General features: G+C 36.8%; 1 protein-coding gene across 1 annotated transcript in view; it reads right to left on the bottom strand.

The window, feature by feature from the left end:
- Window positions 1-4,162: 4,162 nt before the first annotated feature.
- Window positions 4,163-26,976, bottom strand: part of LOC111148406 (soluble lamin-associated protein of 75 kDa-like) — a 48,480-nt gene continuing 25,666 nt past the window's right edge. The window contains 7 exon segments of the mRNA XM_022504928.1: window positions 4,163-4,771; window positions 5,884-6,087; window positions 8,717-8,873; window positions 12,300-12,450; window positions 12,942-12,981; window positions 15,757-15,869; window positions 16,389-16,517. Coding sequence (XP_022360636.1) covers window positions 4,223-4,771; window positions 5,884-6,087; window positions 8,717-8,873; window positions 12,300-12,450; window positions 12,942-12,981; window positions 15,757-15,869; window positions 16,389-16,517 — 1,343 coding nt within the window. The 3' untranslated portion in view covers window positions 4,163-4,222.

Raw genomic sequence — 26,976 nt, forward strand, 5'->3', positions numbered from 1 at the left:
TATCTCACCATTCATAGGCTCTAATTCAGATTCCTACATCATTGGGGGGAAAAATAAGTCAAGACACAATTACAGGCTAATTTATTTGTCATGAAAAGTGAGTCCATTCTTGGTCTCCACCAGGACTCAAGATAAAGTCTACCACATTGCAGGACATGAGTTAAGGAACAGTCTTACTGAGAAAAGATTAAATTTTTCAGGCAGGGTCAGTAAAAGAGAAGAAGGCACAAGTAATCCAAACTCCCTCTTTCTTATGGAGACAGCAGACCGTGATGCTCTGTAGACACAGGATAGGTCTGAGATGCAGTGAAGACACCCTGTCCCCTTCTTGTTCTTCTTTACAGGGCCATCAGGAGTGAAATCTTTTCAGTAAAAAGGCACCAGAGACTCTAGATTTGATGCCAGCTCTTTACAGAACACCGGCTGATGAGCACTTGGAATCTCTGGGGCCTGTGGGAAGTTAACAGGTTACGCTGCCAGAGGGAGGAAGCACTACCAGTCTTGTGGGAAGCTCAGTTTGGATACAGCTTCTTGCTGGAAGAAGAAAACTCTGTCTCAGTTTCCTCATTGTCCAGTCAATTTTGGGTCATTTTTTGAACAATCCTACTCTTTATATCACATTAAATACGGAAGTATCAGTGAGGAGGTAACACAAACCTTCCAATTCTGAAACTCTTCTGCCAATGTTTATCAATATAAAATACTTATATTTAATGTTTAATAGTTCTAATGAATCTTAGTGACATTCTAATAGAGGGCATTTTATTACCATTGTAAAAATTAGAAAATGATGCACTCAAGGGCTCAGAAATAGGTTTGTCTGGTTTACATAAGATCTCTAAAGTCATAGGGACACTGAAATCAGGGATTAGAAAAATTTATCTGGCCAGACAATATAAAAAAATAGACTGCATACAGAAGGTAATTATAATAAAGCTCATAAAAGGATCAGCTACGGTAGAAAAAATGCTGAAAGGAAGAAAATGAGAAAAACACAGCAAAAGCTTAAAAACCCCAGAATACTGGTAATTAACTGAAAGTGAGAAGCAACAGAAGAGAAAAACCTGTCTTTCAAGTTTTAGGTTTGGGAATAGAAGGAAAGATTAAACACACACACACACACACACACACACACACACACACACACACACACACAGCTTTATATTAAGTATGCCAACAGAAGCATAACATTTGTAACTAATCACATCCATGAAAGACCAGTAACACTTTAAACACCAGATTAGCTACTAGTGGACATACAAGGCAGAAATTTCTAAAATGCTGTTACACAGATGAGTAATGTTAGTATAAATTCTGTATTTACATTAAGATCTGTATCAGTTTGCTGGTGTGACCAAACCTTAGAAGGTAATCCCTAAGGGTGAAGCAGTACATAAGAGCAGATATTTAGATACTAGATAAAAGATTCAATTTGATGTAATCATAAACCTTCAAGATATTTTCTAAAGTCACTGAAACAATTTTAGGTAGTGTTCTGGTCAGCTAAAAGTGAACCATTAATCACTATTAAGTGTTATCCTTGCCGTATTTATTCTCCGCAGTGAATGGAAACACCACTGAATATAGACATTTTAAGTAGAAGACATTCTGTCATGCTATTTGATTTTATAAAAAATCATAATAGATCCTCTCACTTTTAAAAGTTGTAGAGGAGCTTTATAATAAATTCTTAAATATATTTCTGTGATGTCTAGCAATTGGATAATTTAAGCTTGAAAGTAGAACTAAAATTCTAATATCTATGTTTTATATTACACAAGGAAATATACACGTATTTACACAAACTGAAGTGAAATCCTTTTCCAGAAATAAAACTTCTGAACAGAAAAAAGCAGTTCACAAAGGACTAGAATGTGACTAGACAACAACTAGACTAGCTGGCTGAAATCAGATTTCAGTCCTCTATAATTCTCAAGTTTTTCTAATGCCTTGCAAAAAACTAAGTATCTGATTAGTTTTATTTAGATTCCTTACTGAGGATAAATTTTGTTATAAATTCTATACTCATTGAGTACAGAACTCACTTACTGAACCGTGAACGTGTTACTGAACATGAAAGTTAGGTTTTTCTATGTTATCTAGCCTTCTCTACCATCTGTAAACCCCCCAAAAGCATTATCATAAAAGTTTTCTTGTATGCTAAGCAAAAAGTTCTGAAACTGCTTAAAATGCTCTTGCTGTTTAATAAACCAAACAAGTTTAACAAGTATGAGTTTATACTGTTAGTCCCATTATATATCAATAACTAAACATGTTTTTGTGAACTCAGCAACTATATTCACATATCAAGAGTTGTCAGTGAGCTCAATCTTAAACTACCCCCTTTTAAAGAAACTATTCTCAAAAGAACAATGAGCAATCCAAGTAAAAAAGTAAAATATCTAAGTGTTAGGTTTTTAAGTCTATTTTACGAAATTAAAAATGGAAAGGTTAAGAATTTACTAAATCCTCGAATCTTTATTTTCCTAATTGTGGTAGTAAAATTTCTCACAAAATCTATAAAACAGCATAAATGTGATAGATGTACTAGTACCAGTCATACTTATTTTTTCAATTAGTCAGCATTTGTTGAGAAAACAAATGGCCAAAGTGCTTTAATTTTCATTTGGAGTGCAATCATTTGGCTTGCTCTGACCAATAATTAAGGAAAATGTAGAGGATAACTCAAAATTTTACATGAACAGGAGGGCTTGCTGTTTTGCCTCCTTAAACATTTTAACTTAGCTTATTAGACCTAAAATGTCAACATTCCAAAATAAAATTTAATGGTATCACCGGACTGTAAACTGGATAAACCTCTGACATCAATCCTTAGTACCTCAAATAATGACATGACATCATAACATGGTTTTTTCACACAGGACCAAGCTGTTTTAAAAACAATCTAAATGGTCTCAAAACATTCTCCAAATTAACTGCAAATCTGAGTACACACAGTACTTCCAAAGAGTAATAAGAGTGTTTTAAGATTCTCTTTGGATTCCAAGAATAACAATTTTGTTCATTTTTAAATAAATTACTATATAAAAATTAACAGGAGGATTTGTTTTTTAAGTTCTCCTACGCAAAGGCTTTGCTGTAGTACCACAATGTATACACTCAGGCTAGTTTGTAACCTGTACTCAAACAAATTAAGAGTGAGCAAGACCAGAGCAACAACCAAAGCCTCCAATTCCATCTAAGCTCTTTTAGCTATAGCTCCTTGGGCAGATCCATTCCTGCCGTCTAGATCTAAGATTGTGGGGCACAGTCCAAACTTACCCAGATATGGATGCCAAGGGCATAAGCTGGCAGACAGGCAGGCAGATCTTTTGGCAGGAATCACTCTAAGTTAGGGAAGTGGATGAAAGCTGAGGAGAATATACGATTCTAGAATAAAGGCAGTGGCAGGGTTAAGGAGAAGCCTCAGAAGGGCCCTCACATTTCTGAAGTATATATGCTAATTGAATGAGGACAAAAGTAATAGTCCCCAGCTTCAAATAATATTTTATATAATTATATTAGTGTCTACATGCCAGAGTTAAATCCCTAGCAGTACTGTATATATTGGATGCCATAAAAACTGAGGTGGAAACAGATTTTATACCTTTCCTCAGACACTGAAGTCAAAGGAAGAAACTGCACCTACACAACTAAGAATTAAGAGGCCAAAATACCACCTTCACAAACCTTTCACCATAAATTTCTATTTGTGCTCTCATTTAGTTGAAGTATGTTTTCATTTACTGACATTTTTGTTTAGACATGCCTACATTTTAAAAAAATGATTAGTTTTGATTATTAAGATAAAACTACTAGAACCCTCACCAAGTTTACTATTAAAATCCATAGTATAAAAGATTTCTGTGATCCTTACAAGTAATGTAAAGCCTACTACTTTCACTGTAATTTATATTTTCTGAAATATTAATGGTCAGACATCCCCAATTGCTAAAGAAAATATAGTATGATCTGGTTTCCCAAAGTTGAAACATGGTTAATAAAAATAAAAAAATTGTATTTACACAAAATAGCCTGAAAAATCAAAAAGAAGGGTGAATTCTAGGTCCTAAGGGGGACGGAAAACCGGCATCATAAATAAGTTCAAAGTGAAATTTTGGAATTTTTGCCCTGTGCCCCATGCCATTTATTAATTACCATATTTTAAAAACAACAATTACATTACAAAGAAGAGGGTTTATCATCTGCATATCTTCTTCATTCATGTCAGCTTGGCTTTCTTCTTCGCAGGTCCTTTATGCCCTTTGGCCTTTCTTCTTAAATTCCGCCTGTCTACCACAGGCACTTCCACTTCTATTTCCTCTGAGCTGCTATCCACAGTTTTTTCTGCTGACTGCGCAAACTGATCCAGCTGCTCAGAAGACGCTTCGGACTGCTCCTCTGACTGGTTTTTCTGTCCTGCATTCTGTGAAAATGGCACATCTTCAAGTTCAACCTCTATCAAAGAGCTCTGAGAAAGAGCTGTAGACGTTTCCTGGGGCTCAGGCACCCCTTCGTCACCCTGGTCTTCCAATGAAGAAGTAGTGTTGGGTGATAAATTTTCAGAGATTGATTCCTCAGAAAATTCAGCTATCACAGAGTTTGGAAAACCACTGTCGGATCGTTCTTCATTTGGGATGGTAGCTACATTGTCTGAACTTCCAAAATGCGCTTTCTTTCTTGAAACTAGGGGCAGTTTCTCTTCAGTGTGTCCCTTTTCATCAGATGGGCCTTCGTCCAGCAACATTTCTGTGTCAGTTATATGCGAGATCTAAAAATAAAAAACTCAGTGAGCAAAATTTTGCAGTGTAGCTCTTATATAAATTACACACTAATATGCAATGATAATGAACTGCATTTTCAAGAATTCAGGACTCATTACTTTCATTCATCAGGTGTACATATTCTGAATACAAGTCTATTATTTCAAAACTGTCACATGATAACCTGGTTCTTGCTTTAAAGATATAATAAAAGTAATTCTTTTACCTCAAAAAGTATTAGAACATTTCAAACATCTTATCAAAGTTCTTTAAACCATGAATCAACTAAAAGTTTTTAGTTTCTTGATATTACTGGAGCCAGAACCAAGAGTCCTCTGGGGCTTGACACTGTGCCACCACACGAAGTTTGACTACAGTTTCATTAGATGACAGGGAAGGGCAATGGAGATTTTATTCATTTATTTATTTGCGACACTAATAAATTAATGCTATACAATAGTTTTTTAGCCTTAAATTGGAATATCTGAAAGTAAAAATGAAGTTTCTTTAAAAATAGTCTATTAGGTGGGGCGCCTGGGTGGCTCAGTGGTTAAAGCCTCTGCCTTCGGCTCGGGTCACGATCCCAGGGTCATGGGATCGAGCCTCATGTCGGGCTCTCTGCTCAGCAGGGAGCCTGCCTCCACCTCCTCTCTCTCTCTGCCTGCCTCTCTGCCTACTTGTGATCTGTCTGTCAAATAAACAAAAATCTTAAAAAAAAAAAAAAAGTCTATTAGGTTTTTCCCACTAATCTAATCTGTCTCCGTTTAAAACAAATTAAAATGACTATTCGTCATGGACTATGTGAGCAATAGGTATTCAAGTATTTGGTAAATAATGCTTTATCTATTTGCCTAAGCATTTCTCTAAATCTACAAAATAAAATTTGTTTTGTTAGCAGAAGTCAGGTATGTATTTTAAGGTTACAAAGATGTGAATTTGTGGAATATTACTGACTGTATTTTCTTAAAATACCTAATCTAGCATAAAAATTAATACAGAATTTATTTTCCTGAAAGACTATATATAAGGCAGAGAAAAATATATATATTATTATGCCTCTTCCATGTAACCAACACTGGAACAGTCTGACTATAAAAAATTAAATTATTTCCCTTCTTACCTTATCCTGTGCAACAGTATCAGGGGGTTTTGAAGATTCTACCACCAGTGGAACAAGAGCAGTAGAGTCTTCGCTGGAATTAAGAGACTGCAATTTTATTTCTTCATCTAAAACTTCACTAGTGGAGTCCTCCTCTTCAGTTATAAGTGAGGTTTTAAGAGTATCATCCATTATCTCACCATTCATAGGCTCTAATTCAGATTCCTACATCATTGGGGGGAAAAATAAGTCAAGACACAATTACAGGCTAATTTATTTGTCATGAAAAGTGAGTCCATTCTTGGTCTCCACCAGGACTCAAGATAAAGTCTACCACATTGCAGGACATGAGTTAAGGAACAGTCTTACTGAGAAAAGATTAAATTTTTCAGGCAGGGTCAGTAAAAGAGAAGAAGGCACAAGTAATCCAAACTCCCTCTTTCTTATGGAGACAGCAGACCGTGATGCTCTGTAGACACAGGATAGGTCTGAGATGCAGTGAAGACACCCTGTCCCCTTCTTGTTCTTCTTTACAGGGCCATCAGGAGTGAAATCTTTTCAGTAAAAAGGCACCAGAGACTCTAGATTTGATGCCAGCTCTTTACAGAACACCGGCTGATGAGCACTTGGAATCTCTGGGGCCTGTGGGAAGTTAACAGGTTACGCTGCCAGAGGGAGGAAGCACTACCAGTCTTGTGGGAAGCTCAGTTTGGATACAGCTTCTTGCTGGAAGAAGAAAACTCTGTCTCAGTTTCCTCATTGTCCAGTCAATTTTGGGTCATTTTTTGAACAATCCTACTCTTTATATCACATTAAATACGGAAGTATCAGTGAGGAGGTAACACAAACCTTCCAATTCTGAAACTCTTCTGCCAATGTTTATCAATATAAAATACTTATATTTAATGTTTAATAGTTCTAATGAATCTTAGTGACATTCTAATAGAGGGCATTTTATTACCATTGTAAAAATTAGAAAATGATGCACTCAAGGGCTCAGAAATAGGTTTGTCTGGTTTACATAAGATCTCTAAAGTCATAGGGACACTGAAATCAGGGATTAGAAAAATTTATCTGGCCAGACAATATAAAAAAATAGACTGCATACAGAAGGTAATTATAATAAAGCTCATAAAAGGATCAGCTACGGTAGAAAAAATGCTGAAAGGAAGAAAATGAGAAAAACACAGCAAAAGCTTAAAAACCCCAGAATACTGGTAATTAACTGAAAGTGAGAAGCAACAGAAGAGAAAAACCTGTCTTTCAAGTTTTAGGTTTGGGAATAGAAGGAAAGATTAAACACACACACACACACACACACACACACACACACACACACACACACACAAAAAGGTCTAATATAGGAGTGATAAGAACAGAGATTATGTTGAATTTAAGATGATAAAAGACATCTGTCTACATAGAATATTCAAAAGATAAGTAATATTATAGCATTACAGTCTCAATTAATATTCAAAGTCTAGAGTTGCTGGTCGTCCCACAGAAATGAGAGTTCAACCATTAGATTGGATGCATTTTCATGTAGAGAACATGAACCAAGAGCAGAAAGCCAAGAATGGAGTTCTAGACTTCTAGACTTCTAGAATGTCCACAAATAAAGGGAAAAAAGCATAAGAGTCAAATAATAAAACCAAAACAAAACTTCAGGTAGGAAAACCAAGAAACCAAAGTACAGTGAGTGGTGTTATAAAACTTACCTCATGGGGGCCTAGAGAATATTAAGGAAGACACAGTAGTCAATCTAGGTGAGGAAAACCGCTGGAAATGAATGCAAGTGTCACTGGTGACCTATAAGAGTATGTGCTCAACGTACAGCTGGACAAATGAAACCCATTACATGAAGTATATACAGCATAATCTTAAGGTTTTACAAGAAAAATAACATATATTCCCACAAATGTCTGGATGCACATTTTTAAACATGTGCTTTACTGTCCAAATTTTTCACAAGAAAAAAAATGCCACTTAAAAACACAGTTTCATGGGGGCACCTGGGTGGCTCAGTGGGTTATGCCTCTGCCTTCAGCTCAGGTCATGATCCCAGGGTCCTGGGATGGAGCCCTGCATCGGGCTCTCTGCTCAGCAGGCAGCCTGCTCCCTTCCCTCTCTCTCTCTGCCTGACTCTCTGCCTACTTGTGATCTCTCTCAAAAAAATAAATAAATAAAATCTTAAAAAAATATATATAGTTTCATGAAACAGAGAAAGCAAGAGCTAAACTGGAATACGCTAAGGAAATAAAATTGGTAACATAGTGACACTTCTTTGGATGCTGGCTAGACTGGGCAAACAGGTAAAAGACTTAAAGAATCTTAAGCACCTAGGAAAGAAGAAATAAGAAATCTCTACAGAGCCAAAGATGGAAGATATTAAAGATAAAGAGGAGAAGAACAGGGAATGAACAGAGAAGAAAAAAAAAAAAAAAAAGTTAAGGACAAGTACTAGAAGAGCTGCAGAAATCAGGAAAAAAAAGAATTTACTTGGTCACAAAGGATTTTCCCATTTGTTTTCCACTGTTTAAAAAAAAATGAATTCAGTTATCAATTGTAGTCAAATTATCAATTAGAGTCATATATAGTCTATATATATAGTCATCAATTAGAGTAAAAAAAAAAAAAAAACTCAGTGAAACACACAACAATACTTGTAACTTTATCCTCTCCCCAACTCCAGTACCTGACCTTGCTTAGTATAGAGCTATGCTTTTTAGCATCAAGCACAATTTCTACTAGGACTCTAAAATAGATCACATTTTTCTAACAATATATGATTAAGAAAGTTTAAATTTAGTTTACTTTCAATTCACTTAATTTAGTAATAAGCAGGATCTCATACCTTTTCACCATCTTGCTTTTCCAGGCGTGGTTGGGTTTCTGGTGCAGGCCGGGCATCCTTATCACTGCTTTCATCCTCAAATTCAATCACACTTTGTTCAGGTTCTTCTTCCAGGAATTCTTCTGAGCTCTCTGATGTGCGCGCAGTAGATTCCAATCTAGGAAAGAAAACCACTCTTACTTGTTTTAAGGATGAATATAAAATTTCAGGAGTCTGTTAATACAGTAACACTTTAGACAATCAACCAAGTGTCGTTCAATGAACAACTTCCCATATTAAAGGTCCAAAACCAATCTCCTCTTCTTACAAACTTGTCCTCTTTGCTACCTTGTTCTCTAGTTTGAATAGTAACACCACAATCTCCACAATCATGTAAGCTAGAATCTTCTTTTACTCTAACCATACCTCACTGATTCTCATTCTATTAGAAAGAAAACACATCCCAATTTACCTGAGACAGTCCAGTTCACAGCTTTTGTCCCAGCATCGGCATAATCACTAATAATGCCCCTTTCAGTCTCAAAGATACCAGTTTGGACAGTAAATGATACGGTTTTGTTCTACTTCCCAAATGCCTTTCAAACATATCCCTACTTTTTTGTTTCCATTTTCATGATCCTCCTTTAGGCCCTCCCTGGACCACCATTAATTTTGTCCCAACTCATCTCTGAACTTGCAGTACATACATTCTTTAGTGAAGCTGTAAGAGCTGTTATATTATAATCCATCCATACCTGTGACAGTCCAGCTCAGAAAACTCTGATGGTTCTCTACAGCTTAGAGAATAAAGTGTATTTCCTTACAAAGGCTAACATGACCAAAGCCTCATATATATCTATACATTAGCCTCTGAAATCATCGAACATTTATTATCTTGTTTCTGGGGGTTAGGAATCCAGGTGGGGCTTAGCTGAGTACCTCTGTCTCACGGTCTCATGGAGTCGCAATCAACCCAGCAACTGGGGATGCAGTCTCATCTGAAAGTCTGACTGGCAGTGCTCCCCGCAACCACCCTGAGCTCCCCCCACTCATGTGGTTGCTGGTAGCATTCAGTTCATCATGCAGGCCAACATACTGAGGGCCCAATTCCTTGGGGACTATTGCCACATGGTCCCTCCTCATAGGGCTGCTCAGAGTATGGCTACTTGCTTCCCCTGCATGAATTATCTTACCAGGCCTCATCCACCAGGCAAAGGTGGTCTTCTTGCTCATCCTATTGCTAAATACTTCACTGAGTCACTCATGCTGCTACAACGCCCAGCTGGCCTGGACCTAGACTCTCATATTTTTATTTCCTACTAGATGGTAACATTTACATCATACATCAGTTATCCTTATTAATATTACTCTTAGCTTTTTGTCTTTGCTCATGCTATATCTACATGGTACAATATGGTAGCCACAACACATGTCATGATTTACATTAATCAAAATTAAATGAAATTTAAAATTCAGTTCCTAAGTTCCATGCACTGGCCATACTTGAAGTGCTCAATGGGCATACTAAAGTAGGGCTGCCATTTTGGGCAGGGCAGATAAAGTACATTTTTTCATCATCACAATAAGTTCTCTGGACAACCCTGGTATACAGCAGGGGTCAACCAACTTTTCCATTAGGTTTTATGGGCGATACGGTCTCCAAACAACTATTCAACTCTGCCACTGTAATACAAAAGCAACCATACAAACATGTAAGTTAATGAACATGGAACTGTTACAACAAAGTTTTATTTACAACAATAGTCAGTAGGTCAGATTTGAGCTACAGACCATAATTTGTGGAACCCTGGACTAGAACACCTTCTCCAACTTGTTTTTGAAGACCTGGTCCAAATGCCAAATCTCTCTATCCTCTCACATTTAATCATATCTCTCCTCTGCATCTATACTGTTTTGTACTTCTGTTACTACAATCTACCTTACAGTTTCTTTCTTTCTTTCTTTCTTTTTTAAGATTTTATTTATTGATTTGACAGAGAGATCACAAGTAGGCAGAGAGGCAGGCAGAGGAGGGTGAGGAAGCAGGCTCCCTGCTGAGCAGAGAGCCCGATGCGGGGCTCCATCCCAGGACCCGGAGATCATGACCTGAGCCGAAGGCAGAGGCTTTAACCCACTGAGCCACCCAGGCGCCCCATACCTTGCAGTTTCTTAACCTATGTCACAGGTATAGCTAATGAATTAGAAACCGGACAGTAAATTCTTCAAGGACAAAGATGAAATTTTGTTCTTCATAACAGCTGAGCAAGCATTCAACCATTTAGTCTTATGTTACTGTTCTACTTAGGAAAAACAAAATTCCATAATAATTTGGGATGTTCAATATAAAATGCACTGTTACATTCCCTTCTAAAAAGGATATTACAGGGCATCTGGGTGGCTCGGTGAGTTAAGGCCTCTGCCTTCGGCTCAGGTCATGATCCCAGGGTCCTGAGATGGAGCCTCGCATCCCACTCTCCACTCAGTGGGCAGCCTGCTTCCCCCTGCCCGTCTCTGCCTGCCTCTTTATCTGTGATTTCTGTCTGTCAAATAAACAAATAAAATCTTTTAATAAATAAATAAATAAATAAATAAAATAAAAAGGATGTTACATCAAAATGTTACACAGGAAGAAAACTAATTAACCTCTTTTCACAAATTATTGGATTTAAATAGTTATATTTGCCTTTATCACTAAAACATTTACATAATTACCCAATTATCCAAATTTTAGATTATTTACATAATAAAATTAGCATACCTACAGAATTTTCTACTTGAGGAAAATAATTTCACAGATAAAATGCCAAAGCTATGAATGGTTAACTCAGGAACAACTGGTAGGACTATTAGGACAAAAAAGTCAAGTTTTTTTTATAAAATATGAAGTCTTGCTTTCTTTAAGGTTCCAAGGAAGATAGAGGATAAAGTTCTGATCTGAGTTTTCTCTGGTCTCAGCTGGCTATTAAGTTCCTAGAGAAGGGGACCAAACGGGCTTACGGTTATCGCTAATTTGTGTTATATCCAGTAACCCAGTACAATGAATCCATTATAAAATAGAACTTAGGGTTTTTTAAAAAACTGACTAATCCTCAGCAGTACTAAAATCTATAGCTACTATAAAAGTTGGGATAATATAATTACTAGAATATTCTCTTGGATTTTCAGACATAAGAGATTGAATTGTGGATTTATTTTATTTCTCTCACTAGCAACTTCTCCCTGTAATACATCAAAGTGAGTACAATCAGCAATCCTGTACAAGAATTCAAATACAAAGTCTTACACCAAGGTTATGTGCTACACAAATAATATAATAATAACTTCTACCTTAAATACTAAATACTAATAATATGAAAATAAGGGGCACATGGGTGGCTGGGTTGGTAAGCATCTAACTTTGGCTCAGGTCATGATCCCAGGGTCCTAGGTTGGAGCACTGCATGAGGTTGGGGGTGTTCCTGCTCAGTGGGGAGCCTGCTTCTCCCTCTCCCTCTGCCTCTGCCCCTCCTCCTGCTTGTGCTCTCTCTCTCTCTCAAATAAAACCTTTAAAAAATATGAAAATAAGAATAATGAAATAATGACAGTAAAATAACCAATACTTTACTTGTTTATTGAAGCTGTAGGTGAAGTCTGCGCTGTCTTTTCATCTTCTCCTTGAGAACTACTAAATTCAGTATCCTGAAACCGCTTCCCAATCTTTGGTCGCTTCAGATGACTACCTCGAGTACGAGTGGAAACCGGTGTTTTATCGTGACCTGAGAAAAAAACAGCAAAACTACAATTAATTCAGTATGTCCTGAAAGGATTATGTTACAATACACAGAAATGTAAGAACTATGACAGCTTACATATATTCCCACAATTACACATTTCTTTCTCTCACTTGTATCAGGCCAAGAAACAATGTCAGTATTTTTTCTAACTTATGAAGTAACTTCACATTATTCATTCCTCACATTTCCATATTGCCCTGAGCTCAGCAATGTATTTTTGCATTTTTACTTATATTGTCTCCCAATAATCCTGGGACATAAACAAGGCAGACATAACTCTATTTTCCAGGTAAGAAAATTAGGAAAAAAGAGGTACGGTAGCTTACTTTGTTCACATAGCAAGACCAGTGGTAGTGGTGGCATTAGAACTCAGCTCTATTCTTAGTGGGTAAGTCTTCACTTACTCTACGGGACATCTCCCACCCCTAAATTTTAATCATCTCAAATACTGGTAGATTAGCTCAATTTCTCACCTTCAGAAGTACTTGCAAAGGCATCTTTTAGAGAGTCAATCTAAAATAGAAATACAGATTAAAACCAAACATTTTAGTTCATTTTTTTCTCCCTATGAATCTATTTTAGTCAGTGCCAAAGAAAATCTTATGAAACATTTTTCAAATAGTACTTTTTGTATTCACTATTCACCATTCACCTGAAGAAATTAAAAGGTGACGTTACAGCCTCAGTTTATCCTGATGTTGAGCCCATACCAAGCCATCTAATACGTTACAGTGCAACTCACTTAAGCTTCCTAGTGTCCTGTCCTCAGCTACCTCCTCTTCTCTGTCTACATGCTCTCCCTGTGTAATTTTATGTACTACCTTTACTTCAACATCTATTTGCTGATGAATCCAGGTTTGTAATTTCATCTCCCCAACTTCTTTCCTGATTTCCAAAGAAATATGGATGCTCCATCCAATTTCACAACCAACCTGTTCCAAATTAAACTCTTTTCCCAATATTACTCCCTATCTTGGTTAATGGCAGTAACAGTTCAGTCAGCCATTCTGGCCAAAAACCTGTGAGTCAGTAATGACTTCTTAACCGCCCTTAAGTGAACTGCAAAGCCTTCAATTCTGACTCTGAAGACTCTCTCACAAACGCCCCCTCCTTTATATTACCGATTCTCTAGCTTAGGCCTTTATCACCTTTAATGTGATTATTCCAAGAGCCTCATCCCTGGTATCCCTCACTCCATCGCATGCTCTGTAATCCCTTCCAACCTGATGGCAAAGATGCTTCCAAATCACAAACTGTGCTACTCTTTTGCTTTAAAAAAAAACAAAAACAAAATCAAAACATTTAATGGTTTATTACTGCCTAGAATATAAACTCTCAACCTCTTCAAAACCAATTTACACTTGTTTGGTTTTGGGTTTTTTTTTTAAACACACTAGCCTTTGGAAAACCTTAGCCTTTGTCACAAAACTCACACCTGCCCCTTTAAAGTCAGACTGGTTGCTGCTTCACCTACTCCACTCCTTGGGTAGAGTTACTCACTCTGCTATGTACCTTTGTCATTTGCTATTTGCCCTATTAAGGCAATTATAATCCTGTAGTTTGTTTATTTAATCTGGTTCCAATAACGGACCATCTACTTCTCCCATGCTTATAAGAACCACATCTTTGTATATCTAGCATTTGCCAAAGTATCTACTTCATTATATAAATTACTATTCATTTGTTCATCACACACTTACTGAAACCCTACGACACAGCAGGCACTGAGACTTTAAGAAGGTCTACTGACAGGACACAAACAAGGATAAACTGGGACAGATAAGACAAAAATCCTGTCTTCAAGAAGCCTGCAGTTGAACTAGACAAGGTTAACACACATATAAAAATCATTTTAAAATGGTACAAAGAGTATAAGTACATGTAATGTTTTATGTCACAAAATAGGAAAAAGCAAGTAGAAATACCATCATCGCCTGAAGAATAAATCATATAGTGACTGTTTCACAGTGTATCTCAAAACATCGAGTTGTACACCTTAAATACGTACAATCTTTGTCAATTATACCTCAGCAAAGCTAAAAACAATGTGGTTAAAATAAACAAGACCACTTCCCCATTTGGTTAGCAATAAAAAGAGAGAGAAAATATTTTTTTGAGAGATAAAATATTTTAATGTGAAAAATATTTCCCTTGAACTAATTAAAATCTTAAAGTAATTTGAAGAGTATGAATTTCTAAAATGAAAGAAAACTGAATTTATGCTGCCACCCTTGTGACATGGTTTAATATATATTCTCATTTACACAACCCATTTAAAATTATTAAATTGGCTTATTATTAAGGTAAATCACTGTTCTCACCACATTTTGGGGAAAGATTTTTTTTCTACCTTCCCTGATTTTATGATGTCTGACCAATACTAATTAAGTTTAAGAGTATCTGAGGAATTTGGACCTCAATACAATCAAACCTGGGGTTATCATTGAGCTTGAATTTCCAAATGTAGAAAAAAAATAACAAAAAATCTAACTCCTTACATGTGATTGTATGATTTACATTATCCTTAAAAACGTTTCCAAAAAGTTCAGTCAACACTCACACTAATCAAGACAGAAATAAGAGGCACAAATATTTCCCCAAAGCACTTGTCCCTGGAAGATTTGCCTAGTACTTTCAAAATGTATTACATTCTACAAAGACCTAGCATAGAGACTCAAACTTTCCACAGTAACTTCATAACTTTTGACCTACTACTAATTTCACTTCTAGAAATTTATGAGTGCAAGGAAAGAATTACATAGGCAAAAAGATGCATATATGAATGTGTTCACTGCTGAGCCACTTACGCAAAAAACTTAAGTAATATATTATAGAACTAAACAATGGTATTTACATAGAATAGTATGCTGCTATTTAATAATCATGTTTTGAAACAAGGCCATGGAAATGCTTATAATATTATGTTAGTGGAGGAAAAACAGAAGCAGCATAACAGGAAACAAAAATATATACAGACAATGTTCTATAATATATATTAAATACAAATAGAAAAATGTTAAACAGCTGCTGTATCTGAGGTAGTGGGATTAGAGATTTTTATTTTCTTCTATTTCTTCTATATTATTTTGTGTGATTCCAAATTATTTTTCAAAGAAAACTAAGTCCTTAGTAAGCCATTAACAGGAGATTCCAAGAAAACTAACACAGTAAAAAATTAAAATTACATAACTTGATGAACACTAACATTTACAAAATTAAATATTAGCTGAATCTAGTTTAAAGAAACAAAAATTATTATTTCCTACAATAAACACACAGTGTACCTACAGTTAGCTGCATCTCACTAGACTGATTGTCTTCAGTTTCTGCTTCATATTCTGGAACAGATGCAAGACCATATTCTCCAGACATAGGTCTTTTAGCTTCATTTTGAGAAACTGCTGTGTATAGAAGAATTTTAAAAATTGTAACCCAATCAGTATTTGGTTTTAACTACAACATGGTTTGTACTGATTTTTCACAAAAGCCCTGAATAGCATCCTGAACAGAAAGGTGTTGAAAACCTAGGTGTGGAATATCTCCTTCACCAATATCTTATAATGAAAACTTGCAATTATAAAAGTATTAGTTATCTGTATTTCGTGACTTTGAGGAAAGACCAGGGACTACTCTCTGATTCCTTGATGCCTATTCTATGCTGCTTTAGTATCTGTGTTTCCTTCTTACCCACCAATTCCTAGAATGTTAGACTCTGCTGGGCTATTATAATTCTAAATCCTCTTATTATTAGTGACTCAAATGTTAATACATAACAAAAATTCAAACTTTAGAAAAGAGGATCTGTTACTAGAGAGGTCACATTACAATATACCATAACTCCAGACTAAGAGCCACAAACATTAAAAGGCTCTGCTCTTTAACCCTGACATGTGTTTCAACTTGAAACCTGTAATTCTTACCTGTAATTTTAAGTGTTTCTCTCTGTAATGCTCTGGTGACTGGTATCCGCTGGTACCAGTGTCCAACACCTTCAACCTCCCAAAGGAGTTCATGATCTCCTGGATACTTTTCAAAGTACTGCTTGCAAGCTGAAAAATACATTTAAAATTTTCTAGAAACCCCAAATTATCAGTTATTTTGGAAAACAGAAAGAAGACACAAAGTAAGCTGCCCAACTCACTTAATGGGGCTAGCATAACACCAATGCAACTCATTTACACATCAGTCTCATTCATGCAAATTTTAACCTGAACAGACAATAAAAATCCTACTAGAAGATGTGTTTCGCCATTAAGGAGGAAATTACTAAATATTACTGAGGGGCATAAAATTACAATAAAATGATTATTAGACTCAATAGTACAAAAACACCAATTCTCACCAATCATTTGGTAAATTCCATGCAATTATAAACAAATTCCCAATAAGTTTGTTTTTTAAGGGAACTTGTCAAAACTTGACCCCAAATTCAAAATGAAAGAAGAAAGGGTTAAGAAAAAGGATATGGAAAAAAAAAAAAGATGAAGAAAAGGAAAAAGAAAAATTGAAATACCAGGGGAAAAAGCCCATGAGGAAAGAAGGACACACCAAGAACCTGGCAAATGACAGAGGCAGCATTACATCTCCTGGCAGAGTAGACTAACTATCAAAATAATAATGCGGGGTGGCTCAGTGTGTTAGAGCCTCTGCCTTTGGCTCAGGTCATGATCTCAGGGTCCTGGGATCGAGCCCTGCATTGGGCTCTCCACTCAGGAGGGACACTGCTTCCCCTCTCTCTTTCTGCCTGCCTCTCTGCCTACTTGTGATCTCTGTCAAATAAATAAATTCTTTAAAAAAAAATAATGCTAGAACAAAAATCTATATAGAAAGGGCAGATCCTGACCTCACATCATAAAATTAAATTTTAGATGGCGTCTAAGACCTACTAAGAGAAGCAAAATATTTAAAAGAAATCTAAGAGAATACCTCCTAAATGGTGCTTAAAGATTTCTCATAAAAGATATAAAAACCACAATCTGTAATGAAATATTATGATAAACCCATTACAGTTTAAAACTTTCTATCAGGAACTAGGCAACAGGAATTTTTTTTTTTTTTAAGATTTTATTTATTTATTTGACAGACAGAGATCACAAGTAGGCAGAGAGGCAGGCAGAGAGAGAGGAGGAAGCAGGCTCCCCCCTGAGCAGAGAGCCCGATGCAGGGCTCGATCCCAGGACCCTGAGATCATGACCTGAGCCAAAGGCAGAGGCCTTAACCCACTGAGCCACCCAGGCGCCCTGCAACAGAAATTTCTAATGATAGAAATGTCCTATATCAGCAATGTCCAGTAGAGTAGCTACTAGGCACATGTGGCTAATGAAGAAATGAATGCATAATTTAATTAAACTGAAATTAAATCTAATTTATATTAGTGACTGCCAAACTGGACTGCACAGTATTACATTAAAAAGATACCATAAAAACACAAATTGGGAGGTTTTCAGAATAAGACAAAGGATTAGTATCTCAGCATATAAAAAAAAAATCCTAAAATTTAATTAGAGAGATAAAATGACCCCAAAAAGAACTGGTAGATGTTATGAAAAGGATATTTACACATAATGAAATTGACAAGTCACTTAACAAAGGCAAAGACGGCAAACCTCACTAGGTGCCAAGGAAATGCAAGATGAAACAACTAAATACCATTTCACACCCATCAGATAACCTAAGCATTCAAAGAATAAGGAAAACAGAAACTCCCACATTCTCTTTGTGTGAGAATAATTTTGCAACAGTTAGTAGAGTTGTAAAAACATATTGTATGCTCCAATTCTACTACTGGGTATATACCCTAATGACTTACACATATGCAAAAGAAGATTTCTGTAATATTCACTATAGAGCTGTTTTTACAGAGGTGCGGAGTTCAACCTAAGAGCCCACCATTAAGGGATACATGATTAAATTACAAAATGTATACAATAAAATACTATACAGAAACTACAACAAATTACAGCTACATATTAACAATGATAAATCTAAAAGATCAGTAAAAAACAAATTAGTATATGTACAAATGATGTCATTTATATAAAGTTTGAAAACACATTAAACAAATTAATGTGTAAAAACACATTAACAAGTAAACATGTTAAATGTGTTTAAACACATTAAAATATGGCAATTCCTCAAAAAGTTCAACACAGAATTCTATATAACTCAAGCAATTCCACTCTCAGCCAGAAAGCAGGAACTCAGTCATCTATGCACCAATGTCCATGGCAACATTGTTCACAATAGCAAAAAGGTAGAACTGTCCATCCATCAGAAGATGATTAGATTTATGAATGAAATGTGACATATATACACAATAAAAAAAATACTCAGCCATAAAAAGGAATGGAATTTTTTTTAAAGATTTGAGAGAGAGAATGCGTGTGAGCAGAGGGAGGGGAAACAGAGAGGGAGAGAGAATTCTCAAGCAGACTCCCCACTGAGCAAGGATCCAGACACATGGCTCAATCCCATGACCCTTAGATTGTGACTGGAGCCAAAATCAAGAGTTGGATGTGGGGTGCCTGGGTGGCTCAGTCAGTTGAGTGTCTCTTGGTTCTGGCACAGGTGGCGTGAAATCAAGCCCCGCATGGGACTCCATGCTCCGTGCATTAATCTGCTTGGGTTTCTCTCTTCCTCTGCTCCTCCCCCTTTCTATGCATGCACACACTCTCTCTCTCTCAAATAAATAAATCTTTAAAAAAAAAAAAAAGGAGTCACCACTTAACTGACTGAGCCACCCAGGCACCCCAGGAAAGAAATTTTGATATAAGCTATAACATGGATGGTCCTTAAATACTATGCCAAGTGAAATAAAGCACACACAGAACAACAAATACTGTCTGATTCCACTTCTATGAGGTACCTAGAATAGGCAAATTCATAAAAACTGAGAATGAATGTGACTAATGCAACTGAATTCCACAACTACAAATAGTTCAAATGATAAATATGTTATATATATATTACAGCCCCCCCAAAACTTGAAAATTTTTAAAATAAAAAAGCAAACTAGGGGTACCTGGCTGGCTTAATCGGTAGAACATGCAACTCCTAATATTGGGATTGTGTGTTTGAGCCCCACACTGGGTGTGGAGATAACTTAAAAATAAAATCTTTAAAAATTGGGACACCTGGGTTGGCTCAGCCATTAAGCTTCTGCCTTTGGTGCAGGTCATGATCCCAGGGTCCTGGAATCAAGCCTCACATCAGGCTCCCTGTTCAGTGTCTCCTCCTCTGCCTGCTGTTCCCCCTGCTTGTGCATGCATGCGCTCTGACAAATAAAAAAAAGTCTTTATAAAAATAAAATAAATATAGAACTACCCTATAACCTAGTAAATGCACTACTGGGTATTTACCCAAAGAATATGAAAACATTAAATTTAAAAGGATATAGGCGGGATGGGATGCCTGGGTGGCTCAGTCAGTTAAGCATCTGCCTTTGGCTCAGGTCATGATCCCGGAGCCTGCTTCTCTCTGGGTCTGCCACTCCCCCTGCTTGTACACTTTCTATTTCTCTCTCACAGATAAATAAAATATTTAAACATAAATAAATAAGGGGCGCCTGGGTGGCTCAGTGGGTTAAAGCCTCTGCCTTCGGCTCAGGTCATGATCCCAGGGTCCTGGGATCAAGCCCCACATTGGGCTCTCTGCTCGGCAGGGAGCCTGCTTCCTCCTCTCGCTCTCTCTCTCTCTCTCTGCCTGCCTCTCTGCCTACTTGTGATCTCTGTCAAATAAATAAATAAAATCTTTAAAAAAAAAAACATAAATAAATAAAAGAATATAGGTACCCCTATGTTTACTGCAGCACTATTTACATACAATAGTCAAGATATGGAAGCAGCCCAAGTGTCCACAGGACAGATGCATGGATAAAGATGTGGTATGTATATACCATGTCATATTATGCAGCCATCAAAAAGAATGAAACTTTGCCATTTGCAACAACATGGATGGATCTAGAAGGTATAATGCTAAGCAAAGTAAGTTAGAGAAGACAAATGTCATTATGATCTCACACATATATGGAATTTAAGGAAACAAAGGGGAAAAAAAAACAAAAATAGACCCTTAAGTATAAAGATCAGACAAATGGTTAACAGAGGGGAGGTGGGGGGGGAGTGGGCGAAATAGGTGAAGGAGATTAAGAGTACAGTTATCTTGGAACACCTGGCTAGCTTAGTCAGTAGAACATGTGACTGTTCATCTCAGGGTTTCAGTTCAAACCCCACACTGTACATGGAGATCACATAAAAATAAAATCTTTAAAAATAAAAATGATTTAAAAAGAGAGTATACTTATGTTCATGATCACTGACTAATATATGCAACTGCTGAATCACTAGATTGTACACCTAAAATAGCTATACTGGAATTAAAATTTTTAAAAATGTAAAAAAATAACCTCTCACAAATTAGCTTACAGAAAATTGACATCATTATCTTTTTTTCTGTCCAACAATATTATAATTGTATAATATGTACAGCTGTATGATTCTGTTCAAATCAGTTAGCATTTACATATTCTCCACAGAGTTCTTAATTAACATAGGAAAAATGTATACATTTAAGAACTTTATCTTTTGTTACCATAATAAATACTGTGTTCTCTTAAACATTATTTCTTCTAGTGGTCATATACAAGAAAGATACTGATTTACTTACGTATTAATTTTGTCTAGGGTTAATTTTCTTGAGTTTTCGACAATCTGCTTCTTTGTTAGGGCCAAGACTGAAAGCCTTTCGTGATCTCTACCAACAAAAGTACATCTGTCCTCCTTTAAATCCTGTGGTGCTTTACCTGTAGTGCTCTTAAGCTCCTTAAATATGTTCTACTTGACAATCTATTTCTTTAGGTTTTCATTTTAGTACCAGTTTAGACTGCGAGTTCCTTGTGCATAGATTCCATGAATATCTCTTCTTCTGTGACAGCACTCTGTCTAGTTCTTTGCATGGAATGAATGTGCTCAATAAATGGCTATGAAAAAAGGTTCTATGAGGCAAAGAACGTTAAAATAGTTGGGAGACATTTAGCCCAGAAGAATATCTGTAGAGAAGTGAAGGGTCCATACAGCTTAGGCTTTAAAAGAATTTCATCGCAAGGGTAAATGTCTTAGTGCTGCGCATTCAATGTCTGTAAGTAGAAGTCTCCACAACTGGTTTAAGGAATAGTTCATGCTGCTTAGCTGGGAGAGGTTCCTTCTTGTGGGACAGACAAATCTGAAGTGGGAGCTCTAGTCACCTTTTCTCAAGTGCTCCTTTTAAACCTCATACTGACTATGGAAGGCATTCCTTACTATTTTAGTCATTAAATTCAGACAAATAACTCAATGTTGTGGCCTACTGTGCTTGTTTTCTCCAGCTTCTCCCTTTTAAATATGTATGGAAACTAAAACCAAAAAACATAAGAAACATGTTTTATATGCTTATACATACAGGAAAAAAAACGAGAGAATAATATCGTAGTGTCAGTATATCCATCAACCAGATTAATAGTACTAAAATTTTGCCGTATCGTTTGTTTTTTTTTTTTTTTTTTTTTTTAAGATTTTTTTTGGCAGAGAGAGAGAGAGAGAGAGAGGAGGAAGCAGGCTCCCTGTCTAGCAGAGCCCGATGCGGGACTCGATCCCAGAACCCTGAGATCAGGACCTGAGCTGAAGGCAGAGGCTTAACCCACTGAGCCACCCAGGCAGCCCCTGCCGTATCGTTTTAACTTAGTTTTAGGGAGAACTAAATAAAACCTGGTAGATACAGCTGATGTTCTCTTTGGACCCCTCTCTAACCCCATCCCCCTTTCTCCTTTTCTCCCCAGAGGTAACTATGACCCTAAAGTTGTGTATATCCTTCCTGTCCATAGTTTCATACTGAGATCTATGTCCATAAACCCCATAAGGCATTATTTAGTTTACCTTTTTGCTTTCAGCCATGTGGCCCAGGTAGTTCTATTTTTTTTTTTTTAAAGATTTTATTTATTTATTTGACAGAGAGAAATCACAAGTAAGCAGAGAGGCAGGCAGAGAGAGAGGAGGAAGCAGGCTCCCTGCTGAGCAGAAAGCCCGATGTGGGGCTCGAACCCAGGACCTGGGATCATGACCTGAGCCGAAGGCAGCGGCTCAACCCACTGAGCCACCCAGGCGCCCCGGTAGTTCTATTTTTAATTTTTTGAGGAACCTCCATAGTTTCCCACAGTGGCTGTACCAGTCTGCACTCCCACCAACAATGCAAGCAGGTTACTTTTTCTCTACATACTTGCCAACAATGGTTTCTTGAGTTTTTTATTTTAGCCATTCTGACAGGTGTGAGGTTGATACCTCATTGTGGTTTTGATTCTCCTTTCTCTGATGATGAGTGATGTTCAGCATCTTTTCATGTGTCCATGGACCAACTGTAGGTCTTCTATGGAGAAATGTCTGTTCACATCCTCTGCCCGTTTTTAACTGCATTGTGTTTTTTGTGTGTTAAGTTGTGAAAGTTCTTTATATATTTTGGATACTAACCCTTTATCGGATATGTCATTTGCAAATATCTTCTCCCATTCTGTAGGTTTTCTTTTAGTTTGTTGGTTGTTTCCTTCGCTGTGCAGCTTTTTATTTTGATGTAGTCCCAATAGTTTATTCTTGCTTTTGTATCCACTGCCTCAGGAGACAAATCTAGAAGGATGTTGCTAAAACCAATGTCAGAGAAATGACTTCCTATGTTCTCTTCTAGGATTTCTATGGTTTCAGGCCTCACATTTAGGTCCCTGATCCATTTTGGGTATATAGTATACAAAAGTGGTACAGTTTCATTCCTTTGCATGTTGCTGTCCAATTTCCCCAATCCTATTTGTTGAAGTGATTATTTTTTTTCCCCTTTGCATATTCTTGCCTCCTTTGCCTTAATCTTTGTCAAAGATTAACTGACCATAAATTGTGGGTTTATGTCCAGGCTTTCTATTCTGTTCACTGATCTATGTGTCTTACTGTTGTGCTAGTACCATATTGTTTGGATTATTACAGCTTTGTTTCTTGGAGGGTGGGGGTTGGATTATTATAGCTTTGTAATGTAACTTGAAGTCTGGAATTGTGATACCTCCAGTTTTGTTTTTCTTTTTCAAGGTTGCTTTAGACTTTTGAGGTCTTTTGTGATTCCATACAACTTTTCGGATTGTTTTAGTCAGGGGTATAGCTCAGGGGTGGAGCATTTGACTGCAGATTGTTTTAGTCCTGTGAAAAATTCTGTTGATATTTTGATAGGAATTGCATTTAAATCTATAGATTACTTTAGGTAAGTATGGACATTTTTCACATATTTGTTCTTCCAGTCCATGAGCATCGAATGTCTTTTCCATTTCTCTGTGTCATCTTCAATTTCTTTCATCAGTGTCTTATAGTTTTCAGAGTATGGATCTTTTTCACCTCTTTGGTCAGGTTTATTCCTAGGTATTTTATTATTTGTGGTGTGACTATATATGGGATTGTTTTTTTAACTGCTCTTTCTGCTGCCTCATTGTTAGTGTACAGACATGAAATGGATATCCACACATTGATTTTGCATCCTACAACTTTACTGAAACCATATCAGTTTTTTTTTTTATCTATTTTAATTTGAGAGAGAGACACAGAGTGAGAGAGAGAGAGGAAGAGAGAGAGAGAGAGAGAGAGAACAAGCAGGAGGAAGTGCAGAAGACAAGCAGACTCCCTGAAAGCAGGGAGCTCAATGTGGGACTCCATCCCAGGACCCTGAGATCATGACCTGGGCCAAAGGCACACACTTAACCAACTGAGCCACCCAGGCATCCCTGAATCCATTTATCAGTTCTAAGAGATTTTTTTTTTTTTTGAGATTTTATTTTTAAATTGTCTCTAGACCCAATGTGGGGCCCAAACTTTCAACGCTGATATGAAGAGTCACATACTCCACTGACTGAAGCACTCCTACTTGTTCTAATAGTTTTTTGGTGGGTCTTACATTTTATTAGGGGCTAATATGTAAGTTTAAAAGTAATCCCAATAAAATTCCAACAAAACTTTTTTTTTTAATCTAGTAAGTGGGTTCTGAAGTCTATACAGGAAAACAAGTAAGGTCAGAAACATGAAATGGGGGAGAATACTCGTCCTTTTAGATAACCAAAAGCTAAAATAAATATAAGAGCAAAGTACTGGAACTTAAAAGATTAATAGAAATAAATAAGCAGATAAGAAATATACAGAAACAGGGGTGTCTGGATGGCTCAGTCGGTTAAGCATCTGCCTTCGGCTCAGGTCATGATCCCAGGGTCCTGAGATAAGCCCTGCATTGGGCTCCATGCTCAGTAGGGAGTCTGCTTTTCCCACCCCTCCCCCGGGTCACCACCCCCCACCCCCGCAGTTGCTCCTGAGCTTGCATGCTCACTCTCTCTCCCTCTCAAATGAATAAAATCTTAAAATAAATATATATATATATATATATATATATATATATATATATATATACACAAACATATACATATACAAATTTAATATATGATCTAGATTAAGAGTTAGGATACTTTTCCTTAAAGGGGCAGACAATAAGTAGTTTAGACTTACAGACCATATAGGCACTGTCGTAACAAACCAACTCTAACATTTTAGCGCAAAAGAAGCAACAGACAACATGTAAATGAACATGTAAATGTTCCAATAAAACTTTTTTTTTTTACAAAGAGTTAGCAAGTCAGTGACCACTGTTTGCTGATCTGATATAGATATTAATGCAAATCAGTGCAGAAGATAAATTATTCAACAAATAATACTAGAGCAATCCTATACCTGTCAGGTAAAATAAAACTGGAACCACACCTCATATGGGACACCAGGATAAATGCCAAATGGGTAAGATTCATGAGACCTTATTCATCCCATGTGTCTAGGTACCAGTACGCGATAGTACTATATAAATCAACTTTTCATAGGTACCTAATCATCTACTCAAGCCTGAGGCCAACCCCATTCATACTCAGCACGCACTACCTATTTGTGGAATAAACAAATTCTCTTTCTAAAGCTTACAACATACAGCACTATAATCTTTCCTGGATCATTAAAAATACTCATGGAAACAAGCAAAGGTCATCAAAGAATACTGGGCACCTAGCAGCCATAAGGAACTACTAATTAAGTTGTAAGAGAAAATCAAATGGAAATCCAAGTTCTTCAAATATAATAAGTATTGTACAAGACAGAAAGAAGAGCAAGAAACAGAAAATAGAGATGCCATATAGTCTAAAATTTTCTGTTTTCAGTATATTCCTTTACTTTCACACTACATTCATAAACATTATACAAATGAAATCAATAGAACATTATCAGGCAACCTCCTGCCTAAACAGAAGGATAAATTGAGCTAAAGCCCACTTAGACTATGCAAAAATAGACATACACCTATAATTCATTTGGTATTCAATTTATCATTAGAATTAGAAAAGAGGGGGTGCCTGCGTGGCTCAGTGGGTTAAAGCCTCTGCCTTTGGCTCGGGTCATGATCTCAGGGTCCTGGGATCAAGCCCCACATCCGGCTCTCTGCTCAGCAGGGAGCCTGCTTCCCCCTCTCCTCTCTCTCTGCCTGCCTCTCTGCCTACTTGTGATCTCTTTCTGTCAAATAAATAAATAAAATCTTTGTCAAATAAAATCTTTTTTTAAAAAAAGAATTAGAAAAGAGTATTTTTTTTTTTAAGATTTTATTTATTTATTTGAGAGACAGAGCCCACACAAGCAGAGGGGAGGAGCAGAGGGAGAAATAGAGGGGGCCTGACATGGGGCTCAATCCCAGCACCCTGGGATCCCAAGCGAACCAAAGGCAGCTGACCAACCGACTGAGCCACCCAGGCACCCCAGAAAAGAGTAAGTATTAAGAGATTCTGCCTACAGTGGGTGTGTTACATTCCTTCCCAAATTCAGTAAAGCTATAATCAGATTTTAAGGGGAACGCTATTTTCAGATTATCCAGTGGTATAAAGGGTTCATTTCATTCTCATGTATGGGTCTACACAGAAACTATGATTCAAGATGGGCATGCAACACTTGGTTCTTGTTTTCTGGATTTCTGATATTAAAAAGGGGGAGCAAACTAAGAACAAAACCATATTGTCAGTGGAAATAAAGATCTCTAGTTAGATGAAAATCAATGGTCAATTATGTTTTAATAAAGCTTTCAAGTAAATTACCTTCTAGGACTAAATCTTACTTCATTAAGAGAAAAGAAGTGGTTTGGGAGTTACATTTATAGGTACAAATATAAATCCACCAATAGTTTTTTTTTTTTTATATTTTATTTATTTATTTGACAAGCAGAGATCACAAGTAGGCAGAGAGGCAGGTGGCGGGGAGTGGGGAAGCAGGCTCCCTGCTGAGCAGAGAGCCTGATTCGGGGCTCGATCCCAGGACCCTGGGATCATGACCTGAGCTGAGGCAGAGGCTTTAACCCACTAAGCCACCCAGGCGCCCCTCCACCAATAGTTTTTAAATATCACCACAGTGTATATTCATACAATGGAATACTAAACAGCAC

The sequence above is a fragment of the Enhydra lutris genome, unplaced genomic scaffold (assembly GCF_002288905.1).
Source record: "Enhydra lutris kenyoni isolate GAN:26980312 unplaced genomic scaffold, ASM228890v2 scaffoldscaffold19, whole genome shotgun sequence".
Lineage (NCBI taxonomy): Eukaryota > Metazoa > Chordata > Mammalia > Carnivora > Mustelidae > Enhydra > Enhydra lutris.